This window comes from Pieris rapae, chromosome 2 (assembly GCF_905147795.1).
Source record: "Pieris rapae chromosome 2, ilPieRapa1.1, whole genome shotgun sequence".
Classification (NCBI taxonomy): domain Eukaryota; kingdom Metazoa; phylum Arthropoda; class Insecta; order Lepidoptera; family Pieridae; genus Pieris; species Pieris rapae.
In genome coordinates, this window is record NC_059510.1 from 1666697 (window position 1) to 1690034 (window position 23338).

Consider the following 23338-nt stretch of genomic DNA (forward strand, 5'->3'; position numbering starts at 1 on the left):
GATAATATATCTAGGATATTATATGTCTAGGCTTTTCATGTTTTGCCTAGGTACGTAATATATGAAATATATTTCAAAACTTTTTCGAGTTGTGAATGTTGCCAATTTTCATCAAACAGTTATTCTCTGCTGGGAAGAGTTCCGAACTAGGCTTCATTTGTTTATTAGTATTATTACTATTCTGTCTGTACAATATTTAAAAAAAAAATAACCTTTTTATTTTTGCATAAAAAATATATACTACGAAAACTGTATGCATTGTTTGAACCTTAGTTTTATAAATCCATAAAAATCCGCTGTGATCAAAAAACTGGCATCTTTAAGATTAACTAACTATACGAAAGCCATTTAATAAATATACCAATCAACTAAAATCGAAAGCAATAAAACGTTCTCTCCACGTGCTTCAAAATCTACAAAGTAATTAGATATCAAATATTAGCTACGTGAAGATAATGTAACAACGCCATTGATTATATAAATAAATATTGGATGTAGCTATCTGCCTAGTATTGTTTAGATTTCAATTATCGAATTATTTGCGCACTCACCTCACTCAGAATTCTGTTGAAAGTTGAGTTGAGTTTGAGCCAAAGTCCTACTGAATTCATTAGCAAAATACTAATGGTACATTAGTGCTAATGAATTGAATTGTATTAATACCATGTTAGTATCTGGAATGAATCATATTTTTAACATTGGACATGCATGTATTATTTTCTCGAATACTTTGAGGCGAAGACTAGTCATAATTATATATTTAAGTAGTGTATATGTTGATGTATCTTATTTTGCATTGCGCTTCAAACATGATCGGACTGTTTGTGTTGGTGGTGCTGCTAGCTTTTTATGTGATATGTCAATGGAAAAAAGCTTATGAACGACATGAGAATTTTCCACCTGGTAAGAGCTTTTTAAATACACTTTTTTTATTTAAAAAAAATATATTTTATTTATAAATAGCCTGCCGGTTTGCTTCGTATACCATCAATAAAAAATAATTATTTAATGTTATTTTTCTCTTACAGAGACAATTGCGTTGTATTTTTAAATATACGATTTATAAATGTAGTTTTACACTAAAATCGAAGATTATTTACAATTATAATTTTTTTGGCGATTTATTATTGGCAATCTGGGCCACATACTATGAATTATTTTTACTAAAACCGTAAATTCATTATAAATCTCCTTACATATACAAATATTATTAACAAAATCTTTCATTGTTTAATTTCAGTAGTTATTAAATTCTCGTTTATAACAGCTAATTTCAAATTTAACAACAATTCTTTTTTATTAAGAACTCCGACGTATGCGTAAAATAGGTTAATTAGGTTCTATTATATATTTAAAAAACAATTTAAAGTATGATGTTAGATTTGGCAGACACATTTCTGATAATTCATCGGTGATTTATAAAAGAAGCGTAGCTCCAAGCATTCAAGTACATTCAATAATATAAATGATTCTACATATAGGTACATTAGTTTGTTACAATTATTTAGATAAGAGCATATTTGTTATTCGTACAAGACATTACAATATTTAACGAACTGATTTAATTTTGCTTGATTTACGATAATTTAAATTGTCATTTATGTATATTCATAGATTCAGTGATTTGAAAATTGTAAAAGTAATATTAATAATATTATGAAAAATAGCTGAAATTTTTCCGATCGTATTTGCAAATCATACATTCTCAAATAAAATCGCAATACTTGGTAAAAGCTTCACAACTCTCTAATGTTTTCATTTGAGATATAAAATCGATTGATTTTAATTAAAAACAATACTTAATTCGCGTTCTATGGGGCCTTGTGATATTTCGCGTACATTGACATGTTTTCATATGTAAGATTTCATGTTTATCTTATCGTTTTAGGACCTCCAAGTCTGCCAATTTACGGGGCCTATTGGATAATTGTCGCAAAAGCCTTCAACAACCTTGCACTGGCCACAATACGATTAGCTAAAGAATACAATACGAAATTGGTGGGTCTTTATTTAGGGCCTATTCCTCAAGTTCTGGTCAATGACTCTACGTTGATTAAAGAAGTCCTCATCAGGGAAGAGTTTGATGGACGATTGGATACAGTCATCTCTAGAGCAAGAGGTTTCTGGAAGAAATTAGGTAAGTAACAAAAATACCTATTTATTTCTACTCTTGAGCGTAGAAGATTATTTTGTTTACCAAAGATTATATTCTATTATTATATTAATTAGCAATTATGCTAATGAATATAATAATATAATATACATTAATAATCTTTAGATATTTATCAAAAGTCAGACACACATTAGGTAATGAAACCTATGGGGTTTTAACGCTTGCTTACATGAAAATGAAATTAGACAGGCACTCTCTTCTGTGATGCATTGCGCAGATATTGTTAATAGTGAAGTAATTTTCATTGTCAAAGTAATACCCGTAACCATTATTTGTGGCTATTTTGTGTTTAATTGGTGGCAATAATTTACAAAAACCAAAAAACAGTAAACATCAATCTTTATCATCATTATTCTGTTACAGCAATAGCAAAACTGAGTCTTTATATTCACTTTAAATGTAGTTGCAAATTCATATTTTGTCGTAAAGACCGATAGTCGTAAGAGCCGACTATGTTTTTATTAAGTAGGTACCTAATGCAATAGAATACTGCCGGGACATTTTTCTTTCAATATAACTGTTGTTCTAAACCATGTCGTCGTAAGGGCTTTGACAATATATCCAAAAATCAACAATAATGTCAGATCAGGGTGTCAGAAATGGCGAGGGATATAATATAAACTTAATATGTATGTTTATTAAGTAGATAACTGTATATCTCTGTACTAGCGATCGATGGCCTTAATTACTAATGTAATTAATTAATACAGATCAATTACAATAAAAAAGTAAGAAGTGTTGACATGATGCCCCTTATAAAACACGGAAAAAATATAATAAAAATACACCGACGAAAACAACGACGGAAATTTCCTCGTTCCGTTCGATAGACGCATATCGCACAAGGGTTGATTGATCTCAGGGATTCCAAGCTTATGATGGATTTTTTTTTATTTCAGATATTTAAATTCACCTGTTTTCAGTGGGGACTTTGTATTTGAGTGCAAGTCAAAATTCCCTTAGGTAGATCTGCCCCTGGATAACCTGCATCATCAGCACACCCCACATAAATAACCTCATGTACACTTTGACATCATAACACAACAGCCGAATTATATATTAAAATCAATCAAAAATCAAACATTTCTTTATTAAGTAAATAGTCTAAACTGTACTAAAACTAAACAATTTTTTTATATTTATAAATCGCTTGCCAACGCTTGGCACACTGCTACATCGCTAAAAATCACAAAATACTATTTTTAATGTGTGGGGTTCGGGAAATCAACCTGATTATTGAATATCTTGAATGCAAACAATATATCAATAAGTTTTCTGTGGTTCTCCAATCTTACATCTTAAAGTGCACTAGCCTGGTTTCGTACGTTGGCAACTTCTTTGAGATGCCACTGGAGAAAAGCAGATGCCACAGTATTTTTTTGCAATCTTTCAAGACGTAACATTATGCGTCGCATAATGCGGCCTCCATACAACTGTAGCATATTCGAGAATTGTCCACACGAGACTATTGTATAAATGAATTTTTGTTTTGATGCTTCGGAATCCTTTTGTATTTTTCAGGACAAAACCAAGCATTCTAAATGCTTTCTTTATTATATTGTCCTGGTGTTCTGAGAACGTTAGTTTGCTGTCAAAAAGGCAGATTGTCTAAGACACGAATTACTCTTTCATCTCGATCTTGTTACCTATATGTTCATGTGAATTATGATGAACTTAAATAGGTAATTAATTAATTTACATACTTTTAAATCCAATATCTGTCGAATGTAGATATTAAATCGTAATTACTACACAAGTAGGGTAGATAAAAATTAAACAGAAAGATTTTTTTTTTTTTTTTTTATTGATAAAGATTGCCAACGCTCGGCACACTGATACATTTGGTAAAAACAAACACAAAATACAATTTTGAATGTGATGAGCAATTAGAGGCAAACATGACATTCATTTAGAGCACATACAAAAATCAATCGTAACAATTTTTAAACAAAACAAACATTACAAAAAAGAAACAATTACAAAAAACTAAACCAAAATCGATTTTAAAGTGTGAGGGGAGCAACTCTGGATATCCAGACCTAACTTGTTTATCAGAATGCTTAATCTGGACACCGGAGAGCTTTGACCAAAACGCGTTCTACGGAAAGGAGGGACAAATGAAATAACGGGATGCCTAGGGGATCGAGAGGGTACATGAATCTTAAATTTAGAAAGAAGGTTCGGACAATCAATCTTATTATTGAATATCTTTGCTGCAAACGATATATCAATAATTTTTCTGCGATTCTCCAATGACATCATATTAAAGTGTGCCAGCCTGGTTTCGTACGTTGGCAACTTTTTTTTCGAGATGCCACTGGAGAAAAGCAGATGCCACAGTAACCTCTTTTGTAATCTCTCGAGTCGTAGCATGTGCGTCGCATAATGCGGCCTCCAAACAACTGAACCATATTCTAGAATGCTCCGCACGAGGCTATTGTATAATAGTATTTTTGATTTGACGCTACGAAATCCTTTCGTATTTCTTATGACAAAACCAAGCATTCTAGAAGCTTTCTTAACTATAAAGTCTTGGTGTTCTGAGAACGTTAGCTTATTGTCATAAATTACCCCCAAGTCACGAATCACTCTTTCCTCTCGAAGTACTACGCTACCTATATGATAGTTGTGAATTAAAATATCCCTTTTTCTTGCAAAACGAATAAAGTGACACTTTCGGACATTTAGCTCCATACCATTAGAGACACACCATGAGGTCACTTCATTCAGATCAGATTGGAGCATCGAGCAATCATCGGAGCTACTGATAACACGGCAAAACTTGAGATCATCTGCGTACATGTACTCCTTAGAATGCTTAAAACAAGTTGTTAAATCATTTACAAATATATTAAATAGTATTGGCCCTAAATGAGAGCCCTGTGGTACACCGGAGGATATTTTATGTATTGTGGAGCTAAAGCCGTTAACAACAACGAAAAATTCGCGATTACTTAAATAAGATTCAATCCATTTAAGAAAACGCGGTGATACGCCATAGCTAGACAGCTTATTTAAAAGTATAGAGTGAGGAACTCGATCGAAAGCCTTGCTGAGGTCTGTATAAATCGTATCAACTTGGAGACCACGATCCAAAGCATCACTTAGAAATTCAGTATACTCAACTAGGTTAGTTGTGGTTGATCTACGTTGCATAAACCCATGTTGTGATAAAGCAATTAACTGTTCAAAGTGTTTATAAAGATAGGGACATACTAGAGACTCAAGTATTTTAGCAAAGGAGGAAAGAATAGAAATGGGTCTATAATTAGCAACTAGCTCTTTTTCCCCCGACTTATAGATAGGTACCACTTTAGCCATTTTCCATTTGTCCGGAAAAACTCCTAAGTTAAGAGATTTCAAGATCGTCTTTTTTTGATTGAGTGTGAGACGAGTGTAATTGTAGTGCAACTCAGACGAGTGTAATCCGTTTTTCGTGATCAGTATTACTTATTTAATATTAAATACTCTTTTCCTTTCTAAGTTTGAATTTAGTCGTGAAAGTTTGAATCTTTTTCATATGCATGTATGCTATTACAGTACAAAAAAAATAAATAAATGTTCTGCGATTCGCCCAAACTCAATTGGGATTTGTCATGTATCCTAAGTATTATATTGAACGTGTAACATTTTTTAGAACACGAAATCTCGGGTTAAAGGTGGACAGGAAACAAATAATATTTAATAAATTTAATTTAAGAATTTTGCGATGATTAATAATTTTTATCTCGGCGTTTGACGCGCCCTTTCAACATGGACTAGATTTCTGAGCGTGCATAAACAGTGTATGTGTTCACATTCTGTGTGTTCATAACACGATAATTGTTGAAACAAAACTTAAGAGTATGTACATAAATATTATATATTTATTAATGATTATAATATTTGTAATGGATTTATAATAATAATATAAAGTATTATTATTATAAATAGTGCTGTAAACAGCACAGTTCTTGTGCACTTAGATGTTTCGTGTGTGGCCAAAGCGTAATTTTCCCGCCGTAGCCAAGTCGTTCTGGAAAAATCTTCACGAAATTAAACGCCGCCGAATTAACTATCCAAGTATAATATTTCGATCAATTTTAAAGCTTGAGAAGTTAATGATGTAAATAACAGTTATCAATTTGGTTCAGTGTCAACGACCGCCATTTGCTCATTACGTATAGCAAGGGGCCGATTCTAATACAATTATTTGCTAACATGAAACGGATGTTACCTAAATAGTTCGATTAGTATAAGTACGAACGTCAGAAGTGTAGTTCTTTGTAAATTAATTATTACTAAGCTAAATGCCCCAATAGATGATCATTTACCAGTATAAGATCACTCCATGTATATGTGTATCTAAATTCACACTATATACGTGCTTATGCTAATATAAATAACTTGCGTTTACTACACAAGACGTTATACGTCTGAATTGCCATCTAAAGTTCTAATATGTAACTACTAAACGAATACATCAAGCAATAGCGTGTATTTTTTCTTGATCTCCCTTACTCTCTCTTTCAATCTTTCTCATTATAGCTTTCTCCCACCTCTCGCTCCATGCCACTGTGCGTGATGCAACGTTATGCATCTATGTATGAAATTTAACAGGTATATATAGCGAATAAAATTCTTTCGTCGTAAATGTAATTTTCTCTGGCGTTTCCAGATAACGTTCTCGCAGAAACAAAAATAGATATATTCGCAGTATCACAAACATTTCATTGAACTTCTAAACTTAAACATATTATATAAGCCTTGTACGTTCCTTGCCGCCTAATCACAGTTAACAATTGGAAAATAAAAATAATTATTAAGTAGTCTACGAACCAACACATGTCAAGAAATATTATTATCTACTACTTTTAATAATAATTAGATTCATTATATAGTTACTATTAATGTGATTGTTCAGCAATAGTTGCTATATAATGACACAGTCAATACTAATATGTAGTAAATAAGAAAGCAAATTTGATAATATAAGAGAATATATGCCTATACGTAGCCTATATAATTCAAATGGTGAAAGAACTTTTTAAATCGGTCCAGTACTTTTTAAACCAATTCGTTACAAACATAATTACATACAAATCTTTTCTCTTTATACTATTTGTATAGATGACAGCACCAAAAGCAATATTTAGTTTACAATTAAAATCTTATTAAAGAATTTATTTTATGCCTGTATTGTTATACGTAGCAATCAAGCGACCACCACTATATATTTCGCGATGTTAAAAGGAGGCTATTTAATATGGCTTCTAAAAATTGTCAAGTAGACTTTATATTATTTTATTAAACGGTTTTATTTTTATAATAAGGTCCAGTGACGAACTTAAGCCTATGGGAATCTAACACTTGCGTACATAAAAATGAAATTAGCCAGGCGCTCTCGTCTGTATTGGCGCATTGCGCAGACATTGTTAATAGGCACGTAGTTATCATTGTCAAAATAATAATCCGAAACAATTATTATTTGTGCCTTTTTTGTGTGCTTAATGATTACCTTATATGTAGTAGTAATAATAAATGTGAATTTATTAGATTATTAATATTATATTTTTTGTTTTTCTTTAAATTAAGGTTCTATATATAAAAATATGTTTTATGTTACATTTAGTTATGGACTCCTTGCACTCATAATTTATATTTTTTTCTTACTAGAGTTTGCCTGGAAGGGATCGCTTATTAGCGATAAGGCCGCCCGTTGCATACATTGTAATTTGTATGTATTGTGTTATTTGTGTTTCTTTTATTAGTATTAAACTGCTACGAAGTGTGAATAAATAAATAAATTATTAACATAATTCCGTACGCCTCGTCAATCGTGGGCAAAGATAGACAGAGATAGAGACAGTTTATGAATTATGTGCATGTTGATCGATGATTTCTGAAAAGCAATTAATTAGATTTGTATTCTAGGTATCTTCTTCACTGATGGCTTCTTCTGGCATACACAAAGACGTTTCTCGCTCCGTTACATGCGAGATTGGGGCTTCGGGCGCCGATGTAAAGCTCTCGAAGACACAATTACTCATGACACCAAGGAGATGATAGAAATGGTACTGAATGGAACTACTACTGACGAAGAAAAGGTAACCGTGCTCATTTAAGTGAAATAAAACCTTAAAGCTTTAGGCTTTATTTTATAACCATTTATTTATGCTACAGCCTTTTAGGCACTTCCGGTTTTATAAATTTTAAGTTATGCCCAAAATTGAGGTTTACAACCTTTAATATTCGCACAGCACGCTTTTAATAATGCAAATTGAGAGTATTAATTTTGTGATTGGTTGGATAAAGCGGCGGGGTTTTTATTAAACTACTTCTTTGTTACGGGACTGTGGTGGAAGGTGTAAGTTGCTCGGATCGAAAGAGGACTTTTTAATATTCTTGTAAGTTAGCTTTCTGCCTGACACGCGTTGATTTGAAATTTGTTTAACAGTCCTTGTTTTGAGAACAAGCAGGCAATAAATAGTATAAAAAACGCAAATAAAAAATAAAATTAAGAATTTATTTTGAATTATTTATTGTAGTGATTATGTATACAGTAATGAGTATGAATAATATGCTCATTTTATCACGTAAAGCATATAGTGGGTTATTTTATTTTCTTATTATATGTATCTATTAGCAGCAGGGGACTTTGAGAAGAGTCTCAAAAAAGACGAAGAGATGAAGTTCTCTTGGGGACTCCGAACTAAGTTAATAGTTTCCTTTTTGGCATTTCTGAATATAAACTTTAGAAACAAGGTTTTTGTTGTTCATGAGAGTTTTGACCTAATAATCTATCTTTATTATATATCTATAGTAATATCTTTGTATGTAAGTACTGTTTTTACACAAAACTACTGGACTGAGTTTAAAAATTATTTCACCATTAGAAAGCTGCGTCTTCAAACTACTAAACGAATATATTAACCGATAGCGTGTATTTTTATCTCCCTTTCTCACTCTCTCTCTCTATCGGTCTCAATCGCTCACTCCCTTTTCTGCGACAAAAACGTTGCACATCTTTGTGACGTTCCGTGATAATTGTACCGTCATGCGCCAAAACAAGTTTCACTTCAAAAAAGGATTATAGACGACAGAGCTAAACCAAGAAAGTCTATGAAAAAAAAACATAATTTGTGAACAAACTTTGGTGTATTTAATTAATTTAATAATCGGATATTATATAATCGAATAAAGTTTATTATAGAAACTTAGTCTGAACTTCTGTTGATAACTGTTTCGTTTAATATTTCAGAAATTCGTCAATGGAGATCTCATATACCTGCCTCACTTCTTCGACGTTCCTTTCGTGAATGGATTGCTACAAGTATTTGTTCAAAAAACTTTTTCCCGTAACGAATATACGCGGATATGGGGTTTGGGAAAGTCCGCTTTAAAGTTCCAGAGAAGCACAAATGATCTGGGTGGAGCGCTGGTTATTACGCCCTGGATAAAAAACATCCTTCCAAACATGAGTGGCTATAATGATCTGACGAATGGAACAAAAGGCATATCCGATTTTTACGGAGTAAGAAATTTATTTATATAATATATATATGTATATATTTTCCATGCAACCCTTTTCGAATGCTGTCATATTATTTTATGCCTTTACATCCTTTTATATGTTCCCTACCTGCTTGTTCCGGGTTAATACGACTGTACATTTTGAAGTATTTTGGAAATTTACCAATAGACATAATATCCGAAATGTTTTAACTTGTTTATAATTTTATACAAAGTTTTTTAGTGTTCTGTGGGCTGAATATATTTTATCTTCTCTTTCGTCTTTTTCTAAACCTGTACTATTTAAGATTGGAACATCTGCGCACATTGAGAGATCTGCTTAGAAATTGCATGCAAAAAAGTACGGTTCGCTGCAGAGTACAGGGCAGTTGTGTAGTAGATATTGTACTTATTAAAAATCTTACTAAAACCTACTTCCTTTTCAGGAGCTTATAAAAGATGCTATAGAAACATATGAAGACACCCACGAACGCCACTTTTTTGATGCGTATATAAAGAAAATGAAACAGGAAATTGCGGAAAATCAGCGTACTACATACTCAGGTATTGTAGCAAATTATTTTATTTTCTTAAAAACTTTCTTTTAAACGCTCCGCTTAGTTGTTTGTCATTTGCTACTTTCGAGCTCAGGAATGACTTATCCAACTTACTAATACTTAAATTACTTTCTTAAAAATATCTAATTTTAACAAGTAATATAACTTACCTTATCATAAAATGTAGTCAGTCCGGTTTGGAGGTGGTATTAATTTTGGGATTTGTTGTAACTTTCATCAAGTTGGATTCGTTAACACGGTAATTTTTCAGTCCTTTGTTAATTATCATGAACTACCGAAGAATGTGATAGTAAGGTCCCTCCTTACCTCTATCTTATTGTATCGTCATCATCATCAGTTGAATACATAACTAGGCAAAATGGGTTACACCCTCATACAACCTCATGTAAATTAATTATAAATGGAGTGTATTTCCTTAAAGTATTTTTTTTCTTGTGATTTATAGAGTCGTCATTTATCATTCACATAATCACAGAGTCCTGTAATTTTAGCCGAGCAACTGCAATTAATCTGCACAGACTACACATTCCCTACTGCGAGTGCGACAGAAATGACGCTGACGCTGCTCCTGGAGAGGATACTAATTCAACCGGAACTCCAAGATAAGATTCACGAAGAACTTGACAGTGTGGTGGGGAGAGATCGAATGCCCACTTTGGATGATAGACAGAAGTGAGTTGGGTAAATGTGATCATTGAGAATTTACTAAAGCCATATTAAGGCGTTTCGTTTGTTTTGGTCAACGGGGAGTTGGATCTTGTCGCTTGGGGACGTATACTGTGACACCGGGTGATTTCAAAGCTAGTAAGTTTCGCGAGAAATATACTCGGAATCTAAACCATACATAAAATTATATTGTTCCCATACTACTGCGAAACGGCTCGGCTGGTTCTTATGAATTTTTATGCATATTCAGTACTGGCTACAGTCTATCTTTCAAACCCCTAAGTGATAAAGTGTCCACCCCAAAAAAATCATCATCATCAATCAATTTTTATTTACCCTGTAAGATCAATATATCTTGAACTCTAAGGTTTATATAGAGAAAACTCACAGAAATACCTCAAAAGTTTTCGTACGGAAAACCGAACAGTCTCTGGGGTAGCATAGCAACATGTTGGTATATACTAAAAAGGTAGGCTAGGCATTATAAGAAGAAACGAAGTTCGCGGGCGCATCTAGTAATTATACATAACTGCACCAATAAACATAATTTTATACGTCAGACTCATGTCGAAGTGTCATTATTTATATTTAGCCTTGGGTGTAAATGTGTAAAATTATCTTTGTGTTTCGCTTTTAATTATTCAGAAAGTGTATCTTAAAATTTAGTTTATCTATAAATTCCAAATTAATTATTTTAAATCATGAAAATCTTTAACGTTTTTCTTTATTTAATTTAATCTTTGACGTTATTCTTTATCTAATTAAATATTGATAAAATGGCCTTGTTTAAACCTATTTAGATCAGTAATTGCAACAAAGTCTATTATCATTGGGCTCTTTTAGACATATGGAAGTGATAGCATCAGCCTTCTATGCCTGACTCACGCTGACGGTAAATGTCCATTACAGCAGCAGAACAGCTTTTTTGCCTAAATCCTCAGAGATCAGAGTTGCTATAACCACAAGGCTAGCCCTAACAATTTTCTGAAATACTATTATTAATTCTGGAATTATTGAATAGGTAGCAACCCTTTTTGAAGTTTTTTAAAAGGAAAAAGATACATTTATATATCGAAAAATATGTGCTTTTAAAACAATTAAACAACTATTATTAGTTCAATATTGTACCTTGATCTTATTATCAAGTGTTTCTATAATCCTTCAAAAGAGGCCAAACAATTAGTTGCTAATTGAATGATAAGTGATTTTATCTAACACGACGATTGCCTTCTAATGTTTCTGGGTTAAGTTTATTAAAGGTCCTAAGCGCCGTCCTAATTTATTTCCAAACATATTTAAGAAATATAAAGAATTTGTTCCGGTATATTAGCGGGGAATGGCAGCAGTCATTAGGTGCTTAAAAGTAATTCCAATTCCATTCTATTCCATTTATTATGTAGTTTTAGCACCTTCGTCTGCAATGGGCATCTTATTTTTAACCTGTGCCTATGACAAACATAAACCCCTATTAATTATATAAAGCTAGGTATATACTATTGTCAAAACTATTACGATTTAAATTGTGCTTGTATCCATCCAGCGTCTATTGGTAAAATGGATAAAGATAACCGGATTAAGACTCCAAATCCAACAAACATGGAAACAATGATCATGCTAGATCCCGTAAAGGAAAAAACAACGCCTCAGAGCTCAACAAACGAAACGCAAACCTTTTTATAACGATTCAATTAACTCTGAACATTTAAGTATACAAGGAGATACGCAGAACTCGGATCTTACTGAAGCCACTAAAAGTGAAAAGGCTCAGACTAAATTAATGGTGGAAAACCTAAAAGAAATGTTAGATACTATATGGTGTGCAATTTTGGCCTAGTGGCTTAAGCTTGCATCTCTCATCCCTTAGGTCGTAGGTTCGATCCCCGGCTCTGCAGCAATTTTATTTAAATTTTTATTTTAAAACAAAGGAATTTATTTTTATGTACTTTATTTAACATTGTCTCGACCGGTGAAGGAAAATATAGTGAGTAAACCGACTTGTATTAGACCCAAGTAACCTGCCTATCAGATTGAAAAATGATCATGAAACAGATTCAGAAATCTGAGGCCGACTTAAAAAGGTTTTAGCGCTACTGATGTATTTAATATATTATAAGGTATGATAAAGTAACAAACAGAGTTACTTTCGCGTTTATAATATAGTTGCAGATGACATTACAAAAAATTAAATTACCAAGTTTGGCAATTTAAAGAAGTGTCAGAGTTCATTGCCAAGTCTTCCTTGGTTTGAGAAGTGATATTAAATATAGAAGCATTATAACTAACTAATAAAAAATACTATATGAATAAATTATATTTCACCTTGAATACATAGCAACCGTTAAAAATTTGTTAATAATTATACGTTTCAGTTTGCCGTTCACAGAGGCTTGCATTCGTGAGATTTTAAGATTCGAGACACTGGTACCGTTAGGGGTCCCTCATCGCGCGATGAAGGACACAACACTAGGAGGGTACAATATTCCTGAGGTAAGATTAAACAACTTCTGACAAAGAAACCTAAACAAAACAAATTCCCTTTGTGACCTTGAACTCTGTTACTTCGGGCAACGTTTCAAGTAACCATATGTGTTTGTTTATGCAAATGCATTTTTTATTCAAACCCTTGCCAGTTATAGCTTACATGGCAACGATCCAGGTCATCGTATTTCTATAGGTAATAGAAACACAACACCACAACCACAATTTATCTAAAAATTAAAAAGAATCCTTCTAAACTCCTCCATTCTGTGTGTTAACCAAGAGAAAGAAAGATTGTTGAATGACCTAAAAGGGCAGTATGATTTCGATCTCTAGACACCCGGTATAAATATATTAAATAGAATCAAGTATTGGAAATAAGAAATAAAAGGAGTTAATATGCAGGGTACCTCGGTGGCAGTTAATCTAGTGACTCTCCATATGGATGAGAAGATCTGGGGTGATCCGCAGAACTTCAGGCCTGAGCGGTTCATTGTTGATGGAAAGCTTCAAGTTAGTCTGGACAAGTCCCTGCCTTTTGGAGCTGGTAACTTTTTAATAATATCATAAAGTATGATTCACATAAGAGAGTCTGAACAACAACAACGGAACGCGATTCCTTATATTTTTTGAATACATTGGAATGTTGTATATCTCCCAAGTTCCCAGTTTCCCAAATCTTACACTATGAAAAGAAAGATGTATCTACTTAAAATGAAAATGAAAAAATATCTTCGCGGCAAAATATGTAGTAAATACGGCAACACATACACAAATGAATCAGTACAAAGGAGTAGAAGACCAAAAGACTGGCAACGTACTTGCGAGCCTTCTTGCAATGTGTGCGTCAGAGCCTCCTCCTACCCGTTTCATAAAAATAATGTTCTAAATAGATCAGTCGATTTTTACAGTTTTTAAGTCTTAAAATATTTTCTGGATAGATTCGCGTAAATGAGAACAATAGGTATTGTTAGCGCCACGAGAAACATACATACAATACAAAATTCATTCTATCATAGTTACATAGAATAAAAAGATTAAGCCCTCGTAAACACATTGCAGCCATTCCTTTGTTTACTGAATGACCTAATCTAGCAAAGGCATTGATAACCCAGAGTCTAAGTAAACATTGAAAATAGTAATTAGCTCGGATATGATCCTCTATGTCGAACAAACGTGGACATAAGGAGAACACGAACTTCTTTGGTAGCTGTTTCTATTTATAAATAAAATTTACAAATAAACTCGGTAACCGAATTATACCAGAAACAGCTAGTTTTTTACGTACGAGTTATAAAACTAATAGTTAAATATTGTCGCTATAAACACAGCGGGGTATAATATCCTGCCCTTGAAACGATTTCATAAATATTAATATGTAACATTGACTTAATAAAGGTTATTATTAAATCATAAATATTTACTTAAACTTAAAAAAAAAGGTAAAAAGTACTTAACGCCAAATCGGCAGTATTGGTCCAGTGGCGTGCGACTCACATCACTGTGGTAGATTCGATGCCCGGCTGTGAAACAATAGAGTTTCTGCCAACGTGCGCATTTTAACACTCAATCGTTAGGTGGATTAACACATCGTTAGGAAACCTTAGACCCAAGTTGGCGATTAGTTATAGTTAGTAACTATTCCTCTTCTGTTTGAGATGACGACAACTCTAGCCGGGCACTATATACCTGATGTATGTAACCTGACCCAAAGGTAATGTACCGTCTCTGACTTCTGTTCTCCTTCTGACCAACGACAACTAAGCTCACATAGTAAAATTCATTAGTGCACAGGTGTTCAAACGCACAAACTCAGGGTTTGAGTTAAGACAGAACTAGACTATATAAAACGGAATCAAATAAAAATATAAGCCCTCTGGCATTGAGAGTGTCCATGGGCGGCTATCACTTAACATCAGGTGAGCCTCCTGCCCGTTTGCCCCCTGTTCTATAAAAAATATAAAATACGCAATATTAAATTACCCTCCTTTGTTTTAAATTTGCCTAAAATATTGGGAAGGTAGAATTGAGATGTATTTATATCTTCATTTAAATATTGGAGCATTGACCCAGTCATATACCTGATCGAATTTTACATTTGGTCGATTCATTAAATAAAGATTCCGAAACAATATTCGAAACGGTTAACGATAAAATTTACATTAAATTCAAACAAAATTTTACACCACACATGATTCAGTCAAGAAGACTTGAAAATTCTAAACGTTTGCTGTAATTTGATTACTATTGGGAATCTAAAATCTATATATATTTTTGACTGGGATTTGGATCAAATTCATGTGTAAAAAGCTCACGAGCTCCAAATTTCTTCAGATGCTTCTCATATGTATCAATTACAGGACGCAGACTTTGTGCTGGGGAGACCTACGCTCGTCACAGCATGTTTCTGATATTCGCGGCCTTTATGCAGGCCTTCCAGGTGTCTACAGCTGATGGCAAGCCTTTAACCCGACCCGCGAAGAGGATACAGGGTATTATAACCACGATTCCAGAGTTCTGGATTCGGGTTACGCCAAGAATAGGTTAAAAGCAAACGTAAACTTCTATCATGAGTGTGTTGAAGTAATAATTAAAAATGTTTTATGTGAAATGGTTATTGTAAGGAGAGCTTATTCCGATGGCGTGAATTAAGTTGCGATTGTAGTTTGGATATTTTAATAAGTTGAAGCATAAACAAAATCACTAATATATTACCAGCTGCCCACTGAAGTATTTCCGAACCAATTCGACTTAGGGTCCTTCAAAAAAAGAGCGTACTAATTCTTAAAAGGCCGGCAACGCACTCGCGAGCCCTCTGGCATTGAGACTGTCTATGGGCGGTGGTATCCCGTAACATCAGGTGAGCCTCCTGCCCGTTTGCCTCCGGTTCTATAAAACTAAATAAACACTTTATTTGGAGCTGGATAGCAACTAACATTAAAGGTGATCAACTGACAAAAACAAAGTTGGCTTATCTAATGGATCACAAATTTAAATGACACATGTTATTGGACGTTATCGGAAATGAGAATATTAAAATACGAGTTATAAGTGTGGAAAAAACTTAAGGGCTTTAAGTAATAATAATAAGAATAATAATCTTAATAAGTGTTTATAATTATTAACTATGTACATGGATATAACTAAAAGTTACATAACGCGTGTTAAAATAATTTCTTTCTTTCATGTTCGTTATCGTATGCAACATTAAACTACGTTTTATTGTTTGTACGGGACTTTGTAATTAATCACTTAATTTAAAAAAAAACATAAATCTATCGATAAGTTATACATTGTAATAGGATAATTTAGTATAAATTATAATATTTTAAAAATGTCTAATTTTTCATTTTCGACACCTAAGCTTTGACGATTGATTATAAACTATATTTAAAAAATAAATTAGCTAAAACCTCTTTAGGTCTTGGCCTCAGATTTCTGAATCTGTTACATGATCATCATCACGAGTTTCCAGTGCGTGACACTTGCCGTCGACTTTTTGGTCGGTTTCTTCACGATGTTTTCTTCACCGTTTGAGCAAGTGTTAAATGCGCACATAGCAATATGTCTATTGGTACATAGCCAGTGCTCCAACATACGACCCCGCGGGTCGAAAGTCGCTCCTTGAAACCACTTGATCAACACTGCTCTTGTAAACAAGCTGTATTAAGCTGTATTCGTGAATCTATTCAACCTAATATAATTATTATTTCTTATCTTTTCTAAGCTGTTACAACAATGCATTAACATACAGTGGAACCCCGTAAATCCGGCCCTGTCTATTACTTATTATAGACATTATCTTTGACAACCTTACTTATATATATTTATTGAGTGTACGACATCATACATTTCTACTGAATATTTTACAAAATCTTACATCTAAAATGTGTGACAAGAATGGTAAACAAAAGAATTACAAAAAAATTAAAAAATACATGTATAATATAATATTAAAAAATCATCAGCAAAAGCAAATTAGCAATGCATGTTTGAACAAGTTATAATTTGTACGCGTTTATAATAAAACGTAAGCTCTCTTTTGTATTGTTTAATTTACTAAATTTGACATACATAATTTTGGTCATAGTATTAATTGACATTTTATAAGCATTGTTTCCGGATTATCATAATTATGAAGGTAACTATGATAGGTACTACATACTACAGAGTTCATACATATAATATATATATAGGAATTAGGATCTAAACATAGGATCTGTAATTTGTCGGATTACAAGATGCTCTTTTTTTTAAAAGTCAGGACTGAAGAGTGTCTTAGGCAGGCCTATAATGCGACAAATTTGATAGATGATGACATTGCCCTTCAAAATATTGTTGGATTACCGGGGCTCCGATGTAATTATAAATAAAGGTATGAAGCTGTTGTGATGTTTCACGTGATTTTATGGACTAACTAACTAACTCTCAGGTCATGAAAAGAAAGCCTGTTAATTGTGATTTACTTAATTTGAACACGTTTTATTCTTGTGTAGTTAAATATATTTTTTGAACATAAACACAAGGTATAACGTGCTTGGTTATCTAAATTATTTTTATAGCGGTTCTAATTCCATCTAAAACGAAGTTAAAAACATTTAATTAAAAATTCTGAGGTAAGAATATCTCATTAGCATAGCTATATTTGATGGGTTTATTATGCAAATCAAACCGAGGACCCCCGTTTATAATATATGTGCATGTAACTGTACTATGAAAGTGTACTTTGTAACTCCGAACAGCGCTGTACAAGATGTAAAAGTCTGTTCTGAGTGACGTGTGTTTACTTCTTTTCTTAGTGTCGTGTATATAAATAGTAAATACATACATCAAAATCTTATAGAAAATACTACACAATATAGTATGTACATTTTTAGTGCGTATCTAAGATAAGCTACAACTTTTTAACTATTGTCAGAACAATTTTTAGTAAAATTTATAAGTAAGTAAGCAAACAAAATAGTGGGTGAGCTTTTTTTTATTCATAAATCTGTGCTTATTTGCAACAAATAAACCGCATTAATAAATCTTTATTGCTTACATCTACGTGATTTGTATCTCGTAAGTCGTAATTATATAAACACAGTTGTTAATATTTAGTATCTTCTAAAAGTATTAATTTACACGTGTAATAATACTCCAACTGATAAAACTATTAAAAATTATTAACAGATATGTTTGTATGTTATCAAAAACCGGATGCTATTTTGATTGATTCTGAGTTCCGCGAGAAATATACTAAAGGAATAGATAGATCATGATGTCTGTTTGGATACGACAGACGTTTTATAGATCATCTTCCATTGATCAGTTTTCAAAATACCCTTCTAATAGCCAAGAATAAATTAAAATATGTACATGTATTGAAATCATGTTAATATATTACATAACCTTAAATAGGGGTTTTCACCTTGACACTTTATATAAACGCTAAGTGTAAAATTTATATAATACTAAGTTGACAGTAAAGTATATTGCGACAAACAACTGGTTATAAACGACAATTTACTGTAATTAAGGGTCACGTCGGTCGTTACTTATCTCTTGCAAAACAAGAAAAGTATCACTTTGTATACTCCAAAATTATTAATCTACTAACATTCAATATATTAAATGTTCATTAGATAATAAGGTATAAAAAGAAAAAAATACAAATATGGATAACAGAGTGGGTTATTTACATATTAAGTGCTCTTTTTCGGATCCGAGTAGAGCGGGGCCATGTGGGTGTCCCCCAAAAAGGCGCCCCCACCACTTTGCTACGCCACTGTATGTATATGTATATGTATGTACATACTCTACAATTTAATTCTGACATAAGAAAAGTAATGAAATAGTGTGCTCTTATTATGATAAAACCTGGAAGTTTGCTTTGTCAAATTGTGTCTGACTATATTATACTATATATGTTTGTTGTAAACAAACAATACAAATAATGAAGAATTACGAAGGAAAATTACTTTTTTAATGTTATGAGGCAGTGACAAAAACTTTATTTAAAATTATGCTTACAAAAACTAGCGTTCAAGTGGGAATATGGAATGGAAGTGTCTTTCAAAGGATCGGGATGATGACTTAAAGGTTTGGGTTTTCTGATTTAAGAGTAGGGATACATTCAGTGGAACAAACTAATTAATCTTAACTAATAACTACGTTAACAGATGGTTAACTTATACAAGGTAAATAAATAGTAATTAGGTAATTAGAAATATTAATAATACAGTGGGGATCACATAACATAACTTATACAAGGTAAAGAAATAGTAATTAGGTAATTAGAAATATTAATAATACAGTGGGGATCACATAACATAACTTATACAAGGTAAAGAAATAGTAATTAGGTAATTAGAAATATTAATAATACAGTGGGGATCACATAACATAACTTATACAAGGTAAAGAAATAGTAATTAGGTAATTAGAAATATTAATAATACAGTGGGGATCACATAACATAACTTATACAAGGTAAAGAAATAGTAATTAGGTAATTAGAAATATTAATAATACAGTGGGGATCACATAACATAACTTATACAAGGTAAAGAAATAGTAATTAGGTAATTAGAAATATTAATAATACAGTGGGGATCACATAACATAACTTATACAAGGTAAAGAAATAGTAATTAGGTAATTAGAAATATTAATAATACAGTGGGGATCACATAACATAACTTATACAAGGTAAAGAAATAGTAATTAGGTAATTAGAAATATTAATAATACAGTGGGGATCACATAACATAACTTATACAAGGTAAAGAAATAGTAATTAGGTAATTAGAAATATTAATAATACAGTGGGGATCACATAACATAACTTATACAAGGTAAAGAAATAGTAATTAGGTAATTAGAAATATTAATAATACAGTGGGGATCACATAACATAACTTATACAAGGTAAAGAAATAGTAATTAGGTAATTAGAAATATTAATAATACAGTGGGGATCACATAACATAACTTATACAAGGTAAAGAAATAGTAATTAGGTAATTAGAAATATTAATAATACAGTGGGGATCACATAACATAACTTATACAAGGTAAAGAAATAGTAATTAGGTAAATAGAAATATTTATAATACAGTGGGGACCACATAATATTTCGGATTACACTAGGTCTTAATAACAAATAATACGAGTGTCGTAAATACTGACTGTATTATTTGTTACCGACACCACTTAATTAACAGCAACATTGCAAAATAATATACATTATAAAATATCAAAACAAAATATTCAATTAAAGTTATACAAAATACGAATCGTGAATCATATAATTACTTAGTACACTTATTACATATTACTAGTTATTGTTGGCATTCAAGCGATTTTTTTCACATATTTATTTAAATTGACGCTTACAATTTTTTTGGATTAAGAACTAAATCAAGACTTTAATAATAATTGAATATAAGGATTATCTTTTAAATATAAAATTCCATAAGCCTTAATGATAAGATATTAAAAACGTTATCTTAAAAGTCCATAGCATCGTGATTTAACATAATTATAATTATATTGATAAATTCGATTCTATGGAATCTCATAATTGAGGAGATCAATCAATATATTTATTATTTTTTACCCCCGGGAATCGAATACAGCACCTCAGACGAAAACAAAAGCTTAGTCAACTGCATCATTTCGGAAACGATGTTCATTTGTTTTTATAAATCACCTACCATGACGTTGGTTTGCCATAAAAGATTATTCAATACTAATATAACTACATTAGTATTAAAAAGGGGGTTTGCTGTAAGTAGGGGTAAATAAAAAGTTTACAATTATGTTAATACAAGTGATAAAAAAATTAAAATACTTTATATAAAAAAAATCCAAAATTATTTTCAACCCTCTAAATAAGTATACCCAGAAAATGTAATTAAAATCGGTCAAATCGGACAAGTTTACACAAAACAACGACACGAAATATAGTTATATATTTGAGGCCGAAGTAGAACATATTTCAGGCATATACATAAATTATTGTTAGTGCTTTATGTATTTCAACTTTTTTGTAATATTAATGAGCATTTAATATACACATAATTAAATAGCCATTATAGATAACAACATTATATATATCTTTACAAAAAACCATAGTGCATCAAGAACGCCTCTCGGTAGTAGATTTTTAATTTTTTTTTATAAGTTATTTTACAGCAAAATATATATATTTATTTTGTTTTATTTTATACTATTAATATATATACATTTATGTTTTTTGTTTATATATTATACTACCGCTCAAAAGAAAGTATTTGGCCACCTAATAAAATACATTTGGTAAAAGTCTGACTGAGTGAAATGACGTCATAATTATTTTAACACGTTTATTAATTATTTTTGGACATAAAAAGAATATCATTTTTAAATTTTGGACTCATCTATGTGTCCCCCTTTATTTTTAATGGCCGCCTCACAAAGCTTCGGCAACCAATGTTGTCTTCGTTATCTTCTGGCATTCTTCTTGCAGTTTATTCTACAAGTCTTCCTGAGATGTGGGACAACGTTTTTGCACCCGTCTATCGAGCTGATCCCACACTATATATATTAATATTATAAAATAAAATAGACATGATTAGCCAAAACATATTACATTGATAAACAAAATATATGACCGATAACATAAGTACATACAAAAAGAAAACTGGAATAAAACCATTTTAAAACAAATGGTGACTTTCACCAGTATAACACTCGAAACAGAACTAATGTTAGCGTTTGACCAACCAAACTCAGAAGACTCACTCCTTATATGGAAATTGTTTTCATTTTCATAGGAAATCCAAGGGAATTGAAGGAATTATCACTGAATAAATTCAAAACTTCATTAAATGTTAATTAATCACTTGGCGATTAAAAAGAGTGGCGAAAACCATATTTCTTGCCAAATCTTCTTGCCAGCTTTACGCCCTTTCCTTGCGAACTGGTAGTATATTTAGAATATTTTTTTTATTTTTCATACTTAGTCAATTTCTTATACGAATAAAGTTATTTTGAGTTTGAATTTTGAAACAACAATTAATATTTTAAAGAAAAAAAACTACTAATAATAATAGTAATGTTTACTGCAAAATAAAGTGAAATTCTTCTTCTTCAAATATTTCCTCGCTACTATGTTTACATGTTTTTTGTAGTTATACTTCTTTTGGCGCGTTTGGGAAAAAATTATGAAAGTAAATTTTTAAATACTGAGAGTAAATTATAAAACCATCACTCTGAAGTAAGTTAAGCGTAAAATAGTTTTTTGAAAAGATTTTTTATCTTGTTACACCAAAGGGGTGAACTTCTAACATGTGTACATAAGTACACATAAGTTTTTTCCCAATACGCTTTGAAACTTTGACCACTTGTCAATGGGGGGACAATATAAGTGACAAAGAATATCGTAAAGCGATAATAATTTCTGTAATTCTGACCTCAATACAGCTTAGCATCGTATTATCTAATCAGTCGTCCTTGAGAATATACTATCTTTGCGATTGAGCCGTACACCAATATAAAGAAAGTTACATTTATATAGATAATAAATAGAAATATAGACAAGGATATTTTTTTAATAAAGTAAGGAAAGTACCCAAAATATATCATATCTTAATTGATAAGCTGTATTATCGCCGTATATAATACGAACTATCAAGATACAAACTCACAAATCATATAAACACTCGCTAACTGAAATGGATTTCGAATCTACAGAGATTTTTCTTACTTACTTCCTACTTTATACACAGCTCGCGCTTATAACAACTCTTAGATACACTCACAATATGCACACACACACCCATTCACACATTCACATATACTTAATGTCTTTTAAGACTTGTCTTAGATTAGTTGTAACTGTAAACCTACTTTTGTACCACTTACTATTAGTTACGCACACACACACACACATACAACAAAGGGACTCTAGTGTGGGGTACGCTTTTTA

At 31.8% G+C, this 23338-nt stretch overlaps 1 protein-coding gene across 1 annotated transcript; it reads left to right on the forward strand.

The window, feature by feature from the left end:
• The first annotated feature begins 563 nt into the window (after positions 1–563).
• LOC111002355 (probable cytochrome P450 304a1) lies at positions 564–16723 on the forward strand. Its single transcript, XM_022272504.2, has 9 exons — positions 564–903; positions 1889–2137; positions 8087–8259; positions 9414–9686; positions 10111–10228; positions 10734–10914; positions 13278–13395; positions 13792–13933; positions 15747–16723. Exons 1-9 carry the CDS (start codon positions 774–776, stop codon positions 15932–15934), a joined length of 1572 nt encoding a protein of 523 aa, XP_022128196.2. The 5' UTR covers positions 564–773; the 3' UTR covers positions 15935–16723.
• Positions 16724–23338: the final 6615 nt, after the last annotated feature.